Here is an 18317-nt window from a genome sequence, read left to right as displayed (position 1 = left end):
TGGTGCACACAGGCTTCTCTTTACCTATGACTGAAAGCTGAAGCTCTAACAGGAAAACATATTGCAGGGTTTGTGTGTGAGTATTCCATGCTCCACGTGTCTAACTCAAGATCTTTGCAGTCAGCATGAGAGTGAGCACAGTGAGTGCAGTCCCAGACAGACCAGCAGCACTGGGCTGGCACAGCCCCCCTTGGGAGTCCAGAGGCCACCAAGTGACCTGGCTGGGGCCAGACTTATTTGATCTTAGAGCCTGGGACTTCCCTGCAGCAGCTTGATGCCCCAATCACCAGCCAATAGTTAATTAGCTGGCTACAAAAGCACTGAATAGAGCAGCTCGTTGATATGATAGAAAAAAAATATTCTTATGCTACTTTTATTTGTTACTGGAAAAAAAAAGAGATTCAAGACCCATGGAAATAAAAGAAAAAAGAAAATCAGCTCTAGTAGAAAAACCAATAAATACACTTAACCTAAAAAAGCAAAGTTCCTGAGAGAGCAGCTAGATGTAATTAATCTTGTTTCCTCAGCAAATATTGCTCATGTGGATGGGAAGAGGAATGTCTGGAGCCATCAGGCTGGATGAACTTACCTGCCATTAGGATTCTTCCTTCTTCTCCACACTTGTGTGTAGCTCAGGTTACGGTTACAAAAGTGTGCAAGAACATTCTAAATCCTCTTCCACCAGCACCAGTAATGAAAGGCTCAGGACTGGACTTGGCTGGAGTTTATACAAGCTGGGTGTGACCTGTGGTTTGTAGCCACTGTTTTTGTAGTGATCCCCTACGTGAGCATCCACTGATGACTGCTCTAATTGCACAATCTTGAATCCAATTATCCTTATGTAAATCTGGGGAATGTCTGAGGAAAGATGGTAATCAGTATTCTGAGGAAAAATTATAATCAGTATTCTGGCATTTAAGAGAGGAAAGCATCCAAAATTTGGTCTAATGAAGGAAATGTGTATTTAAATAAGCAGAAGCAACTTAATTTTAGATGGTTTGGTTCGTGTCAGTTTAGGCTTTTGGGGACTGTATGTACAGAGGGCAAGTGTAGACTAATACACCTATGGTGCAGCACAGCTATGTGGGACATGGAGTGATCCAAGTAGATTTATAATAATTAGTGTTACTGCCAGTACCTTCTTTTCCCCCACTTTTTCTTTTTTTTGAAAGACATCTTTCTGAAGATTTTCCATATAACTGCATATAATTTATTCCATCTTTCCCACAACATTATTGTAATAATGCTTCCTTCTCATTACCTGTTTCTGACATGATTACCTATAATCTGCATTTCTTCTGTGAGGAGCAAAACTTGCTGGGGAAGGGGCATTGTTGAGCAGTCAGCTGTGATCAGGGACTTGTGTTAAGTAAAGAGAAGTGTTTAATGGCTGCTTCTGCTTCTAATAATTTTTCTTTGTAGTTTGGTGCTCATCACACATGCATGTAGTTTCTCTGTAGCTGTTTGGCATGGCAAGGTTGGTTGGGCCCTGGAGGAAGCCACAGAGCTGCTCTTCTGGTGTGAGCCCTGCCCACTGTAATTACAGACACTCTCTGCTCCTCCTGCCCTCTCCCTCATCCTGTGTAACAGCTTATCTAAAAACATGTCCTGCCAATTTGTAGGTTCCAGACTGCTCTGGACTTCCAGTGGATTGTAATGAGGAGAAAGGGGTGTCAGGAGAAGGGATGATTTCTTATTTTCCTTACCTCTACATTTTGCCTTTTGCCTTTTTTTCAGTTCTATTTTCTGTTTTGTTTCCACTTTCATATAAAGATTGCTGAGAACTAAAAAGGCAAATTAATTGCCCGCAGTTAAAATATGTTTTTAAAAGGGAATTTAAAGGGGTTTTTTTATAGTTTCTTGTGTATTTTTTTTTTCTGTAAAAATCTGTTATTATATCTGAATTCTTCAAACTCTGAGATATGCTCAACTATCAGGCAAAAATACTCATGTCCATAACTCCTGACAGCTCTCTTTTGTCTTATTAATTCTGCTTTAAACGTTTTTGTAAGTCATACAGCAAATATAACTCCTGAGGCTTGGCAGAGCTGTTTGCACACCACGATTGCCCCAGATGCTGCTCTGAGGGTGACCTGGCAGCTCCTGCTCAGCCCTGACCTGTCTCAGCAGCCCTGCAGAGGCTGCAGGAGCAGGGCATCCTTACAGGTGGGGTTTAGGGGAGACCTGGAGATGCTGGCAGTGGGAACCCACTGCTGCAAACCCTCCCTGTGCTTTGTGGTGCCTGGGACTCACTGCATGCATAAGAACTGAATTGCTGTTTGTAATATGTGCATGTGTTCTCACTCTGTGACAGCCCTGTGCCCACAGGCTGCACAAACACTGCCATGGACCCCAAACATAATTTTTTCCCAGCCTTCCCAGGCTTTTATCCTCCCCATTCATGGAACTGTAGGTGTCACAAATACAGAAAAGTGAACAATGGAGGAAATGCTCCACTCTTCTTGTTAAATGCAGAAAAAAACCCTTTTCCTCCACCTTGTGATTTCTTGTGCTACCCCCATGGAATAAATCATTACAAAACAATACAGTTGGGAATGATTTTTTATTTATTGTTGACAATTAGAATGTGGTCGAAAGGATTAATTATCTGAGGGAAAAGTCAAAACTGGGAGCTTAACAGAATGAGATTTGAAAATTGTGAAACTATTTCTACTAAGAAGGGGTTTCATTTTTTTCTTCTGTCGGTGTGGGAGGGAAGAGAAATACAATTAGAGACTAAATAATTAAGCACCATGAAAGCAGAACTTGATTCTATTGCAATGTAAGAGGTCACCAATCTTTGTGCAAAGTTTCTTTCTGTCACCACTCTTCCTATACAGAGGAGAGTGTCTTGCTGTGTTTATGCTGAAATGGAAGGTTGATTCCATCACATTATGCAGGTGCTACTGCAATTGTTACAAATCCCTTAACGTGTGAAAATTTGTCACAAGAGAAGTCTACTTGCAGCTGTAAGGGCCCAGCCCTCCGAGGTGTGAACTCAAAATAAATTTTTGACCTCTCCCTCGGTGCCAGTCGTGCCAAACTGAAAATAAAAAATAAAAGAAAAGGAAAAAAAAAATTAGTTCAGGTTTGCATTGTCTTTTATGAGATTACCAAGAAACAGAACTGCAGTTGCTTGAGACCCAGACATGGGTTTTGAAAATTACTTAAGGTTTGAGGCTTTGTGTAGACTAAGAAATGAGAAAGGACAGTACCACCTTCCTCTACACTAAAATGGAATTATGGAAAAGAGAGGTGCCATGTCACAGCTCCATCTTAGGGCTGGATGCAAATTTGGATAGTCAGCACAAACTCAGAATAGAAAAACTTTGATGTCAAAGGTCAGTGCTCTGTCCAATGCCTGCTTAGTTCACATCCATTTGGGCAATAATGATTTTTCTAATGGCCATGTGCTTTGGTTTATATCTCCTTGTGGCCTAAATGGGCTTAGTCTTTTACTGGAATAATGTTTTCCTTGTTTTTATGGATTATTACGTTCCACAACCCAAGCAAGTCAGGCTGTTTTACAATAGAAGAAGCTTTAGGAAATACAAACTATTACTCAACACTGAGCTGATCCATAAATCAGCTGAGTCTGGAGGAAAAGAAAATTTAAAAAAAGAACAATTTGCTCTTATGTCTTGAAAAGGCAAGTTTTTTCCTGCTTTAAAGGAGAACAGAGCAACTTTTTGTTTTGACTGAGCCAACGGGAGTGCCTGACTTGTTTGCTTCAGTCTAATTATCTTTGTAGTATTTGTACAGGTTACTGAATATGAAAACAAGAACAGAAAGCCAAACTGTGGAAAAAGCTACAGAGAGACAAAAGAAATTGACACGTGCATTTGCTTCCACAGGAAAAAAGAATGTCAGCAGGTTTGAGTTGTTAAAGGAGTTCTATGTGGAAAAAACACCACATGATTAAGGAATCATATACCTATATACATTTGGTGACATCTTTGCTTTCAGAAATAGAAAATATATAAAAGATGAGTCGTGTTTGTTTTTTTTTTCTTTCTGTTTGACAAATTAATAGAAATTAGCCGTGCTGTTGGTCATGTTGGGAGCAGCAATTCTGCAGTTGGCACTTACTTTATCTTGACCTGCTGGTTCATGAGAGTGACCAGCAGCACGCAGCGGCTCACGGGCTCGGGCAGGGGGTTGGCGTAGGAGATCTCCAGAGACACAGCCTTGTTCACCACAACCCTCCGGGGCAGCTGCAGCACAGAACACATTGCTGATCACCTGCTGCTTTACACTTCCCTGGAGTCAGAACTCGGTGGAGCTGCACTGGTATTTAGCTGACAAACATCAGCTTTGCAGCTGGATGTGGTTTAGCTCAATAGGGCTGTCCAGCTCTCTGCAAAGTTTTGTGCATCATTTCAAATAGAGCCCTGGCTACGTGAAATCTGTCTGATCTTTTGGTTGCTGAGTGTTTTTTTTTTCTTTTTAGGCACATTGTTGATTAGGATTAAAGTGCTGAAACAATATGAACTGGCTCTAGCAGTGGTTAGAATTAAGGGTTTAAATCTGTATTTTGGTAAAGTTCTTTAAGGACAGCACAAGCACTTGCCAACGCATGGGATGAAAATGAGGACTGTGGAACATAAGGCAGTGGCTTGTGACTGGGCAAAAAAGGTAACAGAGCTCTTCTGAAAAATGGGGGAGATTCAGGCCAAGGTTCAGAGCTGGCCTCTCTCATCCCTGCATTCTCAATTCAAGTAGGCAGAACTTTGGAACAGCGCCTGAAACAGCAACCTAAAAGTAATGCACTTATCCCTAGATTCTCATCTTATTGTTCACCTTAATGATGATGTTTGTGTCCTCTAAAATGATTGTCTTCTCCACCAGCAGCTTCAGCCCATTGGAGCGCATGACTTCACACAAAGCAGTGACTTGGATCCTTTTGTCAGTGGTCAGATATCTCCCATAATGAGTATAAGGGATCTTTACCCGGATGTGCTTCCCTGGAATTCAGACATATATTTAGGAACCATTGCATTTTCAAAGCTAGCTGAAGAAAAAGAGTTAGAGTGAGGGGTTTTATTAATTACTGAAGAGAAAAAAGATGGCAGTGGAGTTTGTTTATATTTCCTTCTTGTGAGACTGATTGTGTATTTCCCTCTTCTGGTGATCCTTGCCTACTTTGACTCATTTGACTCCTACAGTTTTGAATGGCCTGAAACTGAGGGAGTCTGCTCATCTGCATTTCACTGGATTCCTGACCCTTTACATTTCTTATGATTAGTGGTATAACCATTTTAATCTATTCCCTCCTTATATTCTCTTTATTTTACCTCAGTCGAGAAGAAAGTTTGGGTCAAGTTTCACAGAGATCCTTTTCAAGTGACCTGGTCAGCTTTCACTGTAGTCCTACAACTTTTCTGTGTATGGGAAAAATGTTTATCTTTGCAGCCCCTGGGGATGAAAATGACCTCTATAATAATTTCAATAGTCTTGACTCTTCAAAAGAGAGATAGAGTTTCACTGTAGCTTTTAAACTTTTTCCTAGTTGATTTCTTGTCATGTGTTGCCTGTTGAGTGCCAGAAGGCACACACCAGACTTTTTTTACTTGTTAAGATTAAGATGTGTTCCTAAAGAATAATCACCACACACACACATGCACATACATATACATACAGAAACCATGACACACACGCACATAGTGCTGCTTCTGGAGCTATAATGTAAGTGTAGCCTTCTATGCAACACATCATGAGGCATCCAATCAATGCTTGAACTAGTAAAAATTTTCAGAGGGGAAAAAAACCGTAAAATGTACTCATAAATGCTATGAAGAGGTGGAATGAGTAGATGCACTACAAAGCTGATCCAGGTATGCTACTGATGCTTCTTCCTTCCAGCTGCCTTCCTGTGGAAAGCAACTAGGGACTTTAAAATTACCTTGTTTGGGACCAAGCTCCACAGAGGTGGCTGCCTTGAGGATCTCTGCCACGGCTCTCCTGGTGTACAGGATGGTGGAGGCACTCATGTCCACCCTCACGCTCTTGCGCTCAGAGGAGAGGTTGTTGAGGACCAGGACCAGGTTAATGTCTTTGCCAAAAACTGGAGGCTCAGCCAGCTTGAATTTCCCAGCGATCCCAGGGTTTCTCATTGTCTCTGCAGATCTTCCCCCGGGAGAGTCTGTGCGTCCTTCTGTGACACTTGTCCCCAGTATTTTAGCCAAGGCCTTTTTATAGACTCGTCTTTCCTCAGAAGATCCTGGTGGAAGCAGAGAACCGACTAAAATTCTACTTTTGTTGCAAATGCACTTCCTCTGTGTAAAGGTTTTCAGAGCAATACAGGGTATCAGCATCACTCAGAAATATGCAATACCTAAAAGTTCCCTGCATCTTCATTAAGCCTCTGTTCAGGTTTTTCACAGGAGACATACTGTTACAAGGTGAATACATCACTAAAATGAAATATGATGCATTTGTATTTGTATAGACATGAGATTCCTTTTTCTCTGGTCAGAACATGCACTAGAGTGTTAAGTGATACTCTGCTGATCTGATGACAGCCAGCCTCTGTATTAAATATGGTTGCACTAAAACACTGAGGAGTGAAACCCTGAGGGTTTGTCTGCCTTGGGTAGTAAAATGTATTTTATAGCTCTGTTTTGTGTATGCATTAAATTTTACACTTCTGTGGAAGGGACTAAATTATATTTTGTATTGTCCCTTAATGAGGAAACTATGGAATGCACAAACCCAGAAATATAACACTCATTGTATTAGGAAAGTAATGTGAGCACACTGGCAGAAATATTTTCTGAAGGCGGGGGAGAGATGTTTAAACTAAGCAGGTTACCCATTGTAGTTTCCCAGCACCAAGGATTCAGCAGGCAACAACATGATACCATTTGTGCTAATTCCTCTACCTTCAGGATATTTGTAGTTGGCAGTGACATCCACACGGCCATTGCTGCCCACAGCTTTGGTGCTGATAGACCTGCCAATGATTTCAGTGTCACAATAGACTCTTTTCTTAGTTCCATCATTGTAAACAATCCATCTGTTGCAGTCGGCATTCACCTCTGAGTACACAAACAAGGTGTCATAATCCAGGTTGACTTCACCTTCTTTGATGGCTAAGACAGATGCAGGGCCACACTGAAAAATTCCTAAAATGGGAAAAAAAACCCCCAAAAATAAGGGGTAAACTTTATTAGTTGTGCTCACTTTGGAGAAGGACTCTTAAGTCAGGCTGAGGTCTTAGGCTGTTACCTCTGCTCTGTTCTTGAGGAGTTGCATCTAAAACCTGCCACCCGTTGTATGATCTTCCCAGGTCTGGGCGAATGAACCAGCTTTCATTCCAGACATGATAATCCCTGGAGACAAAGAGCAATGTCTAAAAAGCATGATAACATAGAGTCATGCAAACTTCTAATTGGAGAGGAGCAGTGAGTTTTTACAAAAAAAAAATAAATCCTAAACTCTAAACTGAGACACAAACTCTTAAGTTACAGCATCTCTGTACAGATTTACTGCCTGCTTTTGAGTATAGACCTCAGGGCAGGGAGGGAGAAAATCATGAAGTATGTTGTTTGTTTGTTTTCCATATGGATGTCTGCAATATTAATTTAGATGGTTGTATTACATTTTGCCCACTCAGTTGCTTTTGTACTACTAGTGTTCATGTTTTTAACTCTCTAGATCCTCTCTGTTGTTGGTGGTGAGATGGAAGAAATAATATTTACCATGTGGAATCCTTGCTGATATTGAGACTCCTTCCAGAGCTGTCATAGTACTTATCAATACTCAGGTTTCTATCCACATCATGGGCAGAGTTAAAATTTGAAACCAAACGAGTTGGAATCCCCAGGCACCTCAAAACTGAAATATATTTTATAAAAAAAATAAAAGAGCAAGAAATTCAACAGAACCCACACAGCTTTAGTTCAATGCTTGCAAATATCTGAGGAACAAGGTGTCTAAATATTTTGTGATTCCTCTGCATTAGTGGTCTTCACAGCACTGTTCCTATTGCAGAAATCATTGCTTTGCAGTTTTGATAAAACCAGAGGTCCCAGATGCCTCCATTTCACCCCAGTCCTCTATCCTGGCAGCTTACCTGTACACATCACACCTGCAAAAACCCAGCACTGGCCATACTGAACAGGTCTGTAGTTGTCCTGACGCCACTTCTTGAGGATGACCACGCTGCCATCCCACCTGGATGGGTTCTCATGTGAGTGGAAACTTCCCTGCCACTTTCCCAGGAGAACTCCATTGTCGTTGTCGTTCCCATTGATCTAAGAAGAGGCCAGTGGGCAGAATGCACAAAATGAATTGTCTGCAGTCACTGTCTCTGTTGCTTAGGTGCAGGTGGCTGAGTGTGTGGTGCTTTCTGCTCACTCCTGTGGGGTTGGGTTAAGTGTTCTTTCCTTACCATAGAGCTGATGACTCTGCCCACGTATTTAGGGTCTCCTCTCCTGGACACATCCATGGCCGGGTCCTGGCGGTAGTACAGGCTCAGGTCAAGCATGGTGAGACAGATGTTTAGGAGGTCTTGAAACTGTCATCAGATAAGATACATTTTTGAGAAAAATGGATGGTTTCACAAGCAGAATTAAAGGAGATCTTACTGCAGTTCCTCCTTTCTGAGATATCCCAGCCCAAAGGTGATAGGGACAGCGGGGCACACTGTGAGCAAACCACAAGTAAGGTGACCCAGGTTTGTGCAGTTATTATATAAACAGCAAATAATGATAAGATAAATGCTGTTGGAAACAGAATGAGAGGCCAAACGAATTCCTTGTGACTTACCTGTCCATAATACCACCCTCTTGCTTCAATGTACCTTGCATTACCCACAAAGATTATTCCATTTTCATTTAGAACATATTCTTGTCTCTCGTTTTCATTGGACATGTAGACATCATCACCTGAAAACCAAGCAGGGCAGGCTTAAAGCTGAGAATACCAACAACCTTTCAGAAACATTTTATCCCTGGCTTAGCAAGGAGAAAAATTCTATTTGCAAAATAGAATTGTTATTCTGTTTAGAGTAGCTCAATGAACAGATGCAGTTCAGTGATGATGTCTGTTATTATATATATGGCCAGGGAAGGTGTGGGGGGTGAAAGGATCCATATTATATTAGTTAACTTTTTTCCTCTGCTTTTAGTGTAGCCTTGTGTTTTATTTAAATGACCCCTGTCTGACACTGTGTTTTGTGAGGAAGATAGACAACAGTCCAGGCTAGCTCACCACATTTTTCTGTCTTCTCAGGGTGGTTTGAAGTGGAACAGATATTTTAAAAGAATCATACATATGATACTTTTCTCTCTTTTCCAGATGTGTTTGTTTTAAGATTCCTAAATAAAGACCTTTGCTTGCCTGATCCAAAGTCCTATCAGGAATGTTATTAGGATAACCTGCTCAGCCATTCACTTGGAGTTCATTGTTCCTCATTGCTTTTCCAAGTTTATGGCACAGTATTTATGAAAGCATTGGTTCCCACAGAGGTTTAAGTTGTTTTGGTCACTGGTTAGGTAGCAATATCTGCTTAGCTCTGCTTTTAATTCCATAATGTTTAAAGATATTTTCTGAAAGGTTCAGGATTTCAGGAAATACATACAAAAAGGTCAGCTTTTCTATTTTATTGAATCGACTTCTTTACCTTCCTATAGGAACTTCCCATCCTTCCCTTCCTGCAAATAAAAAAATTGCAGTTTACTTTTAAAATTGTATCATGTGATATAAATCTATTTTTGTGGTTCACACAAAACCACACTTTTTGTTTGTCTACACTTTCTAAAAATAATATCATCAATGTTGATTCCTGAGAGTTTGGGGTGACATGGAGACCTGTGTGCAGTTCCAGGAATTGCACTTCAAGGTCTGGACCAGTTGGAAAAAGTGGGAGGAGCACTAGGAATGCTCAGCATTCCTGAAAATCTGAAGTATGAATTAACTCAGAATTATTTAAGGTAGGAAGAGAATGGGGGCAAGGAATGGGGCAAGGGTTGTAATCAATTCCAGAAATTCTTGTGAAGAGGATGGGGCAGGGGGAAATAAAAACTATTCCTGGTGTCTATCATACGTAGGATGAGAAATTATATACTGAAGTCAAAGCAAGAAAGATTTGTTTAGTTAATAGGATAAAGATCTAATAGAAAGGCTTGTGTTTTATTGGAGGGAATTGCCAGGGGAGTTTCTGGAGCTTCCCTAATGGCTGGTCATTAAGAAGGAATTCAAGACCTCTCAGGAATGACTTAAGTGCTGAACTGAACCTGCTTTAGAGCCCTGGTGTGGGACTAGGTGACTTTCTAAGATCCTTCTAGCCCTGTGAGTTTATTATTCTGAGCAATCTAAATGTCCTTGCATAATCACTTGAAGAACATTTTTTTTTCCTAAGGTTTATATGCTCGCAATAAACCTTTATAGCTTGCTAAACTAGAATTTTTTTTTTTTTTTTTTTTTTTTTTTTGGTCCAGAAGATTTTTTAATGTGTTCATTTATCCTAGTAACTCTTCACTGAACAAGGTTTAATGATTGTCATCTCATCCAATGGCATTAACATTTAAATCTGACTAACTGTTTTCTCTTATAGAGCTTAAGATTGCATTTTCCTTTTTCAGGACCATTTCACTTTGGTTCTTCTTTTAACAAAGGCTTTCACAGTCTTTGTGATTTCCAGGTGATAAGTCTGTCACTGAAATCATTGTTATTTCTCCCCAGAGGTGTGGTCTTTTTATTTCCTGTTATTATTTCTTATTTCTTCTCACCTTCTCCACTCTGTAAGGTCAGACAGTTATTTCTGTGTGTTGTCCCAGCCCATCTGGGCATGGACAATGCTGTTTAAAGTCAGCAAGTCAAAGGCAGTAATGAACTATTTTATCTGAGTGTTTTTTCATATGGCACTTAAGGATCCATTGTCTAGTAGCTTTTCTCCAATCCAGTATTTTTTCTTTCATCTCTAGTCTTGACTGTTCTCTTATAAATAGTTCTTTATTGGTACTACAGTAAATGAATTATTTTCTGTATTCTTTAGCTTAAGGACTAATCTCCTACTTGGAACCACCTCTGCAAACCAGATGTGCCATTTATCCTTTGCCAAAAAACTAAATTTTCCATTTCTCTTCCGCTCTGACACTTACAATAGTGGTAACATACCCTCAAACTGAATCTATTCCTGTTTTTCAGGATCAGGGAGGTGTTGCACTCTGCAGAACTTATTCAGCAGCATCCTTCATCCAGCATTAAGGATACTCCCTTTTATCTGTCAGCAGCCATTGCATCTGCTAAATCTGCAGGACTCTTCCTCAAAATCATTAGTTTAAAATTGTAATGGGCACAGCTTAATTTTTCTGTTTTCACCTGAGAAGAGTTTGGTCTCTTGAGTAGCATTGCCACGCTGATGTTCCAGTTCAGGAGCTGTCAAATATTGCTGTCCCTGCTCTGTGGTTTCCATCAATTACAAGTTACACACAAATCATTTTTCAAGGGTTTCTGGGGAGGCATTTTCCCTCAGGACTGTGCAAAGATGGTCTGAGTTTCCTGAACATATTTGTGTAATTATTCCTGTCTTCCAGAACTTGCTGAGCTAATTAGCAGCTTTTTTCATCTTGGCTATTGACGCATTTCTTAGTGGCTCTTGACTAACATATGGTCATGGAAAAAAATAGTGGATGGTTGTGGCTACTTTTCTTTTATAAGCTGTTTACTCACTGGGATGGCTAAGTGTTCTCTTAATACTAGAGTGCCATATTTTCAGCCTAATCTTGGTTTCTAGACTATTGCATAGTTGCAAAATAGGAGGTTAGAAATTTGCAGCCTCAGCATGTTGCAGAAGAAATGCAGAGATGAAAAGCTGGAGCAACAAGAGATGTCCCTTTTGAACCCAAAATAAAGAACATGAGCATTGGGCAGGAGCCAGCAGTGTGTGCTTGTAGCCCAGAACACCAAGCACACCCTGGGCTGCACCAGCAGAGAGGTGGGCAGCAGGTTGAGGGAGGGGATTCTCCCCCTTGGCTCTGCCTTTGTGAGACACCACCTGGAGCACTGCATCCAGTGCTGGGGCTCTCAGCACAAGGAAGATGTGGACCTGTTAGAGCCTCCAGAGATCTGAGCCCTGTGCTCTGGGGCCAGGCTGGGAGAGCTGGGGGTGTTCAGCCCGGGGAAGGGAATGCTCCAGAGAAACCCCATTGCAAATTTCCATGGCTAAAGGGGCTTATAAATAGGAGGGAGAGCAACACTTCACATGGGCTGAGAGTGATAGGACAAGAGGGAGCTGTTATAACCTAAAAAAGGAGAGATTCAGATTAGCTGTTAGGAAGAAATTCTTTACCAGAGGGCAGTGATGCCCTGGAAGAGTTTGTCAGAGAAGCCCTTGCCTACAGAAAAGGTGATCTGCTCAGTTCTGAAGAGTCTGTGATATAAACTCATTTTGTTGGGGTACAAAGGGGGTGGGTGGTATCAGCAGCTTTTTAATGTAGTGAAACCAGATCTCTGAGCACAGAGCTGAGATTGCAGCTGCTGGTGACCCAGAGAGAGCAGAGGGAGGGAGCAGCTCTGAGGCAGGAAAGCAGCAAGGCCAGCTGTGTTCAAGAGCAGAGGCACTGCACCTACCTGGGCACCAAGGGTTGAAGAGTAACACAAACTGGCCCAGGTATCTGGAGAAGATGCTGTTCCCTGAGGTGACCCTCAGGGTGAGGTTGTATCTCCCAATGACAGCGTTGGCTGGGCTGGATATGGTGAAGTTCACGGCTGCAGAGTCAGTGGGTCCTTGGGCAGCACTCCAGCCACTGCCCCCCGCCTCAGAGAGGTTAAACACTGCCCTTGTGCGATGAGACTCCGAGGGGGATGGCCCTGCCAGAGAGAAGGAGTCACTGCTTTCCATTCCAGAGTGTGGTTTCACACTTGAAATTGAGTGTGTTGGGGTGCAGGAAGCACTAAAAATGCAGGCAGAAAAAACACACCTCTAAATAGAATAAGCAGGGGACTACAAGGAATAAAGATTACAGCTCTCTGAGAACATGGCTGTGGGCATGGTACCTATTTCAGTGACAAATCCCAGGCTCTCCCCATTCTGCCTGGGCCTGTTGAAGTACAGGGTGATGTTGAAGGCCTGGCCTCTCCTCACAGTCAGCTCAGTGTTGGCATATCTGTCAGTGTGGTGGTTGGCTGCGTTCACTGATGGCTGCCAGCTGATGTGTGTTGGGGTCAGATCTATAAAACACAAGAAAAGTCATGAAGAAGCAACTGGCATGAGCTCATTTGCTGTTTAGTGGCACGGTGAGGTTACTAAGAGCAATTACCTTTTGTGGGAGGAAGTACAACTACAAAGCAGGTGCCCCATTAAATTAAGTCTATTGGTCAATAATGGAAATCTTTCCTTGGGTTTTATTAAATAGTTCTCATACAGAGTACTTATGTACTTAGTATACAGGCTTGGATGCTCTTTTACTGGACTTAAAAAGAAATTTACAGGGGTAAATTGGTGTCATTTCATAATCAGCACCAAACAAACTGTCCTGTAACCCCTCTGTGTTTCCAACATACACACTTTTAGGATTTCAGGAATGGCATCTTGCTTTTTTTGCTTAGATCCTGATGCCATCAGGCCTAGATACAAGGAAAATGCATAGTGAGAGATCATCTGTCTTGTATGGATGAACAAGAGGTATCTGAGGACATGTTGAAGCTTTTGAAAGTCGATCCATCTGTCTGAATCTAGCTCTGTTCAAAGTGACAGCTGGACCACTGGAGTTCCTGTTCTAGTCACAGTAACTTCATGTCATAGAAAAATCCTTGCAGTGTACTCAGAGTTCTCTGATATTGTGTTCTCCTGTGCATTTGCAGTTATTATGGTCTGTGGTTTAAACCCCACAAAGCTGTTCCTGACACCTCAAATGCTGAACTGCCTTTTTGACAAGCAAATATATATATGATATTCCTTGCAAGGTTGTTTTCCCTTCCCTGTTTTGTTGCCATGCTCAAACCTTCTGTGTTTATATCTGCCCTGGGAGACTTTACATAAATACACCTGGAGCACTGTGTTTCAAGTTTTGACAAATGCTCAGGGCAAGTACCTTGGTGAAAGCTCTTCTAGCTCATTTTTATTAAGATCAGTGTCATAAGTACAATGAGGTTGGGGATGGTGGGAGTGGGGACAGGATGGGGACACAGGACCACCACCATTTTAAAAGGAAATCAAACCATAACAATGATAACAAAAAAAAAAAAAAAAAAAAAAAAAAAAAAAAAGTATTGAAAAGATGGATTAATGCCTATGCAATGTTATACAAACTTCTAGGTCTATACCATAGAGCTTATCAGTGAAATGCTAAGTCAGATTTGAAACAATATAGCTGCATATTAAACCACAATTTACATCTAATCCTTGAAGAAGAGATAAAAGCAAAACAAATTTATGCAAAAAAGTATTATAAATAAATTCAAGGAAGAATTTATTTTTTCTGGTAGTTTAAGACCACAAAGAGATAATGTGAAAAAGTATTGATGGGCTGAAAAGGAGAATTTTTAGCATGAATATATGGGCAACAGCAAACTGCAGTTAGCTCTCTTCCTGCAAAGCTGATTTGTAAATGTATTTTCCAGCATTAAATGAGAAAGAACCCTGTTTTGCAATTGCCTGTCTCAATAATAATCTCATTTTAAACTTGCAAAAAGCAGAGATACTTTCATTACTGTTTTCCTTTGGAAGGATTTTAATGTATCTTTGAATTCCCATCTATAGGTTCCATGTTCACAGCTGCATTAGAAAAGATTACACAAATTTTGTCAATACCAAGATTAACACATCTCTGACAAAGCATTTTAAAAATTATGCCTTTTGAAGTAATGAAAAATTATTTTCTCCTCCCTGTCCCAATATCCTCTGTTTAGCTCAAAAATTATTCTGAAACAAGCCACAATAATAACAACATTAAAACTTTGAAAATGAGGTGCAAGAACAAATTGCAATATAAAATTACCTTCAGATAAGAAATCTGAGCAGATACCTACAGGGCATGAATCCTGAGGAAACAGCCCTGAGTAAATACCTGCTGAAGGGAAGCAAATGACTTGCAGAACTCACCTGCCATTCCCTCCGTTTATGAGAATTGCATACAACTTCTACTTTGCTCTTCAAGGATGTCCAAGTCACATCAATCATAAAAAGAACAAACCCAGCAATCTTTTCGTGCTGTCAGCTGAAATTTGAGAGAAGGGAGAGGTACTTAGCAGTTGTTATTAATACCTGTAAAGTTGTCAAACGAATTAACTGGTTCCTATAATATATGTCTGTCTAATGCCAGAGTTCCTACTCAACGTGGGTGTAATTATGGGAGGAGATACCAAAATTATTTACTCAGAGGAAATGCATGCTCTTGAATCCCAAGACAAGAAGAACTTCCTACAAAGATAATAGGTGTGCCATGAATAAGTTATCTTTAAGGATGAGGAAATGGGGAGCGTGGTGGGACATAAAAACTGTCTGAAGGAAAAAGGAGCATTTCCTGATGACTTAACTTCCACGTTGGTTAATATCACTTCTGGGTTTGTCCAATAGCTGTGGGTTGGTTTCAGAAGGGTTTTTTTTTTGGCCTAATATTATCTCTAATACCCTCTGACAAATAAAATTATAAGCTCCCACTAGAAACAAGTATCTGTTTACCTGTTAAGTTAGCTCCATTTAGTAATATTTCCCCAAGTTTTTCTTAAAAAACAATTCACAAACTAATAACCCTGAGTACTTTATGTCAGCACAAACTTTAAGCCTATCTATTTTAATAACTGTGACTATATTTCTTTTTGGGTTTATGAATATATTTATTTTTGATTTTGTACCATCACTTTGTAAAAGAGTACAAGTAATAAAATGTTGGAGTTTTGGAGAGAGAATTATCTGCTTCAGATTCTGCAGCCCCACTGACCATATTTGAGCACTCAGTAAAGACTTAAAAATAAATTAGTCTGAATTTTAAGTTACAGAGAAAGAAAAACCAACTGGAATAACAAAAAGTGAAGCACCAGCAGCTGTTTCTAAGGTTGATTTTACAAGGTAGGGTTCTTAGTACATTATTGAGAAAATTTGTTTTCCATTACAAAGACTAGGAGTACTTACTGACATGACAGTCATGCTAGCCCTGTCCCAAAGACAAACAGAAGCTTTTCCCACTAGCAGTACCTCTGGCACAGAACATCTCCACTTACATTATAATTCAGCGGTTCTTCCTTCCCTTGGAAGTCTCCAGGATGTTCAGGCTGCCAAGGCTTGTTCCGGGAATCACCTCAAATGGGTTTGATTGCTGTCCAGAGCTACTTCAGTTGGTCTTTTTCTCTTTTCCTTAATTCATATTCCTTGGAAACCATAAGAGCCACAAGCCTCTGATGTTCCCTGGTCCCCACACTCAGCCCTAGTGACAAACCGCATCGACCAGTTCCTGAGTTCAGGCGTTCAGCACTTACAGTGATTGCCTCAGATGTTACACATTGCTCCCACTGGCATTTGACTATTTCCTTTCTTCTTCCTTGCTGCTCACATGCCTAATTAAGTCTCAGAACACTTTTTCTGTCTTGGCTGCAACCACCTCCTTTGCTGTGCAAGGCACGCCCACAGTGGTGCTCACCAGAGCCTCTCTCAGCCTGGCCTACATCCCAAACTGGCACCTGCCAGTCTCACCTTCACCACAGCAAAGCACCAGCAGCTGCTGTTGCAATCCCTTTGGAATGCTGCAGTCATGGCTCCTAAGTGACTAATGGTGTTTTCCTAGCTCAATTCCACCCACCTCTCGTCCAAAATGGTTCAAAATACTTTGTTTCTCTTTTTTCCCCTGGTATCAGACTCTTGGAATTGCAGTTCAATTTGCCAACTTTCAGAGAAAAAAATTCAGATTTCATTTATCTCCTTAATAATATTGTCTACTGTTCATATTCCCCAGAGTAACTAAATCCACCTTACAATTGTCTTGTTACTGCTTTTTACTAGAAAGAGGAAAGCAGTATAAATTCTACAGAAATACCCCCATTGCAGAATCTCTTCTGTAAGTCTGTACTGGAGTTGTCTTTTACTTAGGCCCATTAATTTCATGTGCAGGGAGTGGTGCTGGGAAATGTCCAATTTAAAGGATTCTGTCATTTCTTCTCTTGCAATTCACTTGACTTTAGCACAATTTGGGTGTTTCATACACACAAGAGATGTAAAAAGGAAGTCATTAATTGTATATTACATTCCAAACTCAAGGCTGTGCTTGAGCTTGGACTTATACTGTGATTTACTGTAGCCCAGAGGAGGCCACCAAGATGATCAGAGGGATGGAGCTTCTCTCCTGTGAGAAAATCCAAGGGAATTTGGTTTCTCCAGCCTGGAAAAAAGAAGACTTTTGGGTGATCTACTTGTTGCCTGCCAGTACCTGAAAGGAGCCTACCAGAAAGATGGAGAGAGATTAGGAGATTAGTTACAAGGGTGTGGACTGACAGGACAAGGGGGAATGGCTTCAAACTGACACAGAGTAGGTTTAGATTGGTTATTAGGAAAAAATTCTTCCCTGTAAGGGTGCTGAGGCCCTGGCACAGGGTGCCCAGAGGAGCTGTGGCTGCCCCATCCCTGGGAGTGTTCAAGCCAGGCTGGATGGGGCTCTGAGCCACCTGGTCTAGTGAAAAGTGTCCCTGCCCACAAAAGGGGGATTGCAGCCAGGTCATCTTTGGGGTCCCTTCCAACCCAAGCCATTCTGTGAATCTGTGATTTTCACAATGACAACTCTTGGCTCTGGCAAGCCTTGGGGAACAGCAGGAAAAAAGAGAAGGTGCTACTGTGGGCTGCCTGCACAGCCTCTCTGCAGCTCACCCCATTCCTGCCCAGTGTGGTCTCGTACTGACACCCTGTGACTGGCAGCAGGAGCTCAGGTGGCTGCAGGTGCCCTTCTGAAGGAACTTTGCTGGCTACAAGGACAAAAGAGCTTCACAACTAATCTCAACAGTGAGAAGTCAGAGTACCCTGTTTAATGTAGGGGAATTTGGGGCACAGAGTTAAGATTCTATTTCTTCCTGGCCCCACAGTGCCAGAGCAGCAGCTTGGCTTTCCATCCACTTTACCTACTCAGTCATTTTTAGTCAGAGCTTGACTTATTGTTGCAGTTATTGCCCATAAACCAAGTCACTCACTGGGCTACACCTACTCCACTGGAACCCATCATTTAGCCTGCACCAGTCCTCCCACCAAGGGTTGAAGTTTGCTTTTCTAAACTCAAATCTGAGAGATGACTTCCTGACTCATACTCTATAGTGAAGAATTCCTAACTCTTCTCAAGCCAAAATACCCTCACACTCAAGATTACCCTGTCTTTTATTCCCAAAGAAGACTT

General features: G+C 41.3%; 1 protein-coding gene and 1 long non-coding RNA gene across 5 annotated transcripts in view; one reads left to right on the top strand and one right to left on the bottom strand.

Annotated features, from left to right (window-relative positions):
• The window catches only part of LOC306809966, a 54632-nt gene that overhangs the window by 17186 nt on the left and 19129 nt on the right, over nucleotides 1-18317 (top strand). The window contains exon 1 of one of the 3 annotated variants that reach the window (XR_013776334.1): nucleotides 9828-9935. The exons of the other annotated variants lie outside the window; for them this stretch is intronic. This is a non-coding gene — a long non-coding RNA (uncharacterized lncRNA). Of the gene's footprint in view, nucleotides 1-9827; nucleotides 9936-18317 lie in introns of those variants that run through there. 3 annotated transcript variants of the gene reach the window in all.
• LOC306809953 (protein-glutamine gamma-glutamyltransferase 6-like) lies at nucleotides 2542-17854 on the bottom strand. Of its 2 annotated transcripts, XM_079321932.1 has the most exons (15): nucleotides 16423-17854; nucleotides 16168-16314; nucleotides 15050-15164; nucleotides 13003-13176; nucleotides 12577-12816; nucleotides 8770-8888; nucleotides 8393-8518; nucleotides 8075-8255; nucleotides 7701-7836; nucleotides 7228-7331; nucleotides 6882-7124; nucleotides 5903-6220; nucleotides 4801-4964; nucleotides 4090-4214; nucleotides 2542-3043 (listed from the first exon to the last, which is right to left on the bottom strand). In XM_079321932.1, the coding sequence occupies exons 3-15, from the start codon at nucleotides 15054-15056 to the stop codon at nucleotides 2893-2895; spliced, it is 2088 nt and encodes a 695-aa protein (XP_079178058.1). In that variant the 5' UTR covers nucleotides 15057-15164; nucleotides 16168-16314; nucleotides 16423-17854; the 3' UTR covers nucleotides 2542-2892. The 2 variants fall into 2 exon arrangements, with proteins under 2 accessions (XP_079178058.1, XP_079178059.1); XM_079321933.1 differs by lacking the exon at nucleotides 16168-16314.

The sequence above is a fragment of the Erithacus rubecula genome (genome assembly GCF_903797595.1).
Source record: "Erithacus rubecula genome assembly, chromosome: 18".
Lineage (NCBI taxonomy): Eukaryota > Metazoa > Chordata > Aves > Passeriformes > Muscicapidae > Erithacus > Erithacus rubecula.
This window is presented reverse-complemented; position numbering and strand designations above follow the sequence as displayed.

Excerpts from the sequence above, each read along its gene's own strand:
- LOC306809953 (XM_079321932.1), bottom strand. Across the intron at positions 8,519-8,769 it reads GAGGGTGGTATTATGGACAG|TTTCAAGACCTCCTAAACAT; the intron begins GTAAGTCACAAG and ends ATCTGATGACAG. Across the intron at positions 8,256-8,392 it reads GCAGAGTCATCAGCTCTATG|ATCAATGGGAACGACAACGA; the intron begins GTAAGGAAAGAA and ends GCCTCTTCTTAG.